The sequence below is a fragment of the Aplysia californica genome, unplaced genomic scaffold, assembly GCF_000002075.1.
Source record: "Aplysia californica isolate F4 #8 unplaced genomic scaffold, AplCal3.0 scaffold00842, whole genome shotgun sequence".
NCBI lineage: Eukaryota > Metazoa > Mollusca > Gastropoda > Aplysiida > Aplysiidae > Aplysia > Aplysia californica.
In genome coordinates this window covers 259,278-263,375 of record NW_004798112.1, presented here as the reverse complement: position 1 = coordinate 263,375, position 4,098 = coordinate 259,278, and the positions used below count along the sequence as shown (strand labels likewise).

Below are 4,098 nucleotides of genomic sequence, written 5' to 3'. Positions count from 1 at the left end.
GCCAGAAGATTAGAGGTGTTACAAGAGAGCAACAAACATAAAAAAGAAGAAGGGGAGATAAGGACGATAGATGTTTGATAGGAAAGAAGAAGCAAACCACACCAGAGCACTCGCCAACCACCCACTCCTTCTTTACTGTGGACAGGTAATGTCTTGTGAAGTGTATAGTAACTCTACGTTACATAATCACTTCATTCTGCACAGGGGGCTCCAGTGGCTAAGTGAGTAGTGAGTTTAGACTCAAGAGTAAAGTCAAGCAAGTGTCGGTGACACAGGGATCAGATAGGTGGTCACTGGGGTGTCTTTGAGCAAGACACGACAAGCCTAACTAAAAAAACAGGGCTCTGCACAGTGGCGACCAGCAATGGCATGGTTATTAAATTGTTCAGTATTGATGTAATATTGTGTATTTATGCATGTATATGGGTATGTATGTACGTATTTATAATTATGTATTTATGAATGTACGTATTTATGTATGTATGTATTTATAATTATGTATTTATGTATGTATGTCTGCCATTGTAAACCAAGTTGCCCCTCTGGGATCAACAAAATTGCAATTATTATTATCGTTATTATTATTTAACTTGATGCGTGGGATTCTCTACCTACCATCGCATGTAGTGATACGCTGCTTCACAACCACAGTATCTCGAGCCGGCCAGAGTCCCCAATTGGTTGTGAGGCATACCTTATTAAAAAAAAGAAGAAAAGAGACAAATAAGTTTCAATGTAAAGCAAAGCCTGACACTTTGTTAAAGAGCGCCTACTTAACGCCCTGGGACGTTTCTTCCATTTTTCTACAATCAAACAAAATGACACCTCTCATAATTTGTCCAGAGAAGTTAAATTACATATCACTTCCTCCTTTTCAGGAACTGAAACAGCTGAGGTGAAGAAACAGAAAACAGTCAACAGAGAAACTATTCTATGACTATGCACGGTAAATGCTGAAGAGAGTGAATAAAAAAGAAAAGAAGTAAATGTCCATTAAAAAAAAAAAGAAAGCCGAATGGGTTCATAATAAAAAACTGAAAACAGGAGCAAAACAATTTTGAGACTGATATAAAGAGCCCCACGGGGGCATTAGGAGTTCTTGGAAAACAACAGATTTCAATGTTCTAATTATAAACCAGCAATTAATAACTTGGAGGGGATCCTTAAGTTTTTATATAAACATGTATTGAAAAATTATTTTTCAAAAAGTGAAGCCCAGCCATTGCAAGCTTTCACCTCACCTAAACAATAACAAAGTTTGCTAGTGAGTCAAAACAACTGACAGTCAGTGTGAAAAACATACCTATCTCCGGGAAAAGAATGAAAGCCTGATGGTAGTAACGCTCAGCGGTTGTTGGTATTGCCATATGATCCACATCACAAATATATCGCACTGCAATACAGACATACATATATTGTTCATATTTGAGGTATCGTGGTGAAACCAGGCGCTCGTCAAAATAATGAAATCGAAGAAACTGGCATTTTTCTGTCTGTTTGGCAATTTTTATCGAATTTTTGCTTTATGACTCAAAACCTTTGAGGTCCATTCTAAAACACATTTCTGTGTGGAATTTACTGAAAAAATGTTGATTTAAGACAAAAATGTAAATTTGCAGTTTCTAAGGACTCTCAAGCTCTGGAAGTCACCAATCTTTAGCAGCCATTTTCTCGTTAATTTATCCTCTGAAACCAGGCGACTCCCACCTCCTTCAATGGCAAATATCTCGACGTCTTTTCATGATATATATGAGTATTTTTTTTTCACACAAAGTAAGACAAATGAACAACCTTTAAAATGATACCAATAATTCCACAAGTGCAACAATTGACGAGCACCTGATTCCCCCGTGTCGTGGCACATAAAACGTTTTAAAAAATCTCTCATCAACAAGCCTGTAATGTACAACTGAGGCACAGATCAAACGAACAAGAATTTCCCCGCAATTTCCAGCATAATCACTCACAATGTTCACTCATCACTACACAACAACTTAAAAACACAGTAACAAAGACACCACAAGTATGCTGGCTCATTCCAGTAACATGAACAGGAAATAATAATAATAATAATAATAATAATAATAATAATAATAAATTGCATTTATATAGTGCATTTCCACAAACAAGTGCTCAATGCGCTGCACAATAATACAAAGAACGTATGCAGCGCACAGCTCCGATAGCAATCTTCTTTCTCTCTCTCACTCACTCTGTCTCTCTCTCTCTCTCATTAACTCACTCAGTGCCTTTGTCCATGAATATGCAAGGTCATGACCAGGCAGCATGGTGCACACAGCCCGTTGTATGTAATGACAGCTGTGCACATCCACAAGTGGAAATGAAACTTTTAAAAGTTCAGATTTTGTAACAAACTCTTCTTTTTTAGTTTAGTTTTGCGGCGGCGCTCGCAACCCAGTAAGGTCATATATTATAAGTGCCAAAGATTAGAGGTGTTACAAGAGAGTAACAAACACAAAAAAGGAGGAAAGATAAGGACGATAGATGTTTGACAGGAAAGAAGAAGCAAACCACACCAGAGCACCCACCAACCACCCACACTGAATTTGAGCTCATTTTCTGTCCCCACAACACTTGCAACACAATAAGGTCATATAAGTGCCGAAGATTAGAGGTGTAACAAGAGAGTGACAAATAGAAAAAAGGAGAGATAGATTTTTTTATAGGAAAGAAGGAGCAAACCACACCAGAGCCCCCGCCAACCACCCACACCATCAGGCTTTGAAGGACACACTGTAATCATAAACACAGACCCAGAGTAATGGGTAGTTTTTTCCCTGACAGAGGCAACATTGGAGCAATGGCAGTGAATGGGTTAATTAATCATTTTCACAGAGCAGGAAAACAATAGACAACCCACACCTACATTTCCATAAAGCCACAATAAAAGGTGATCAGTGATACTTACACACATCTCCCAAACAAATGAGACACCTGTGACACGCTCTCTGAGCCCACTCTTGCACACTCGGGTTGACTGGCTTGACACTACCGGTGTCACCTCTCCTTCCTGGAATGACACAATGCAAATGAAACTTTTTCAATCTCTCCTCCTCCTCCCATCCCATCTCTTAAACACCCATCTTTTGACAGCTTTACTGTTCAAAACAAATGACCTGTCAGTCATCATTAATTTGTCCCCGTCGTTTTATGCAAGAAAAATTCTGAAATTATGCAAACTGAGCCCAAAAATGTGAAATTATGCGATTCTCTTAATTTTAACAAAGAATGAATAAGGAAAACAATCAGAAATGATGCAAAAAATTATCAGATTTTGCTAAATTATGCGGGGTGCATAAAACCATGGGGACAGATTAATATAGGATAAAAAAAATCACATGGAGAAAAGTGATGCAGTTAAATAGATACAAAACCATAAAATGCTGATTGATCCCCCCTCCCTCCCCCGTAAAAAAATCCCCAAAACACACCAAAAAAAAAGTAACGAGATATGACATAACGGAAGCCCACCTGGTCTCTGGTCTTGCAAAAGGTAGTAGTCAATGACGCCGGCCAGTCGTAAGGAAAACTCTCTCTGTAGCCTGAACAGCAAGTGCTGGTAGTAACCTATGGCAGCAGCTAGATGGGTCCTGTAGGCCGTCTCCACGGAGCCATGACGGCGTACATGCTGTTGGGAGGCAGTGGCAAGAATTTTAGTTCTAGTTGTATTTTTAATGACAATAGTAAGGATTAGGAAAGAAAAAGCAGTAGTTCCCTGTTGTATATCAGGCACAGTTATGAGCGTGACATGAACCAGCCCATTTACAATTCTACTGTGTTGAACGAGAAATGTCCCCCCTTTGGGAATGGCCAAAAGACACTACAGTCAGTGGCACTGCCCCGGGGGGCTAGTAAGAGTTTTACAGCCCTTGCAACACAATAAGGTCATATAAAAGTGCTGAAGATTAGAGGTGTTACAAGAGAGTAACAAACAAAAAAGAAGGAAGGGAGATAAAGACAATAGACAAGAAGAAGCAAACCACACCAGAGCACCCCACCAACCACTCACTGGCACAAACTTATATGTAGTAAAGACAAGTTTTACATGAATCTCACACAGGCATTCATTGACCAAAA

At 39.2% G+C, this 4,098-nt stretch overlaps 1 protein-coding gene across 1 annotated transcript in view; it reads right to left on the bottom strand.

Moving 5' to 3' along the window:
- The window catches only part of LOC101849412 (protein SMG5), a gene marked incomplete in the record, with an annotated part of 32,153 nt that overhangs the window by 21,050 nt on the left and 7,005 nt on the right, over positions 1–4,098 (bottom strand). The window contains 4 exon segments of the mRNA XM_005110020.3: positions 616–694; positions 1,304–1,393; positions 2,930–3,031; positions 3,493–3,649. Of these exon segments, the coding sequence (XP_005110077.2) occupies positions 616–694; positions 1,304–1,393; positions 2,930–3,031; positions 3,493–3,649 (428 nt within the window).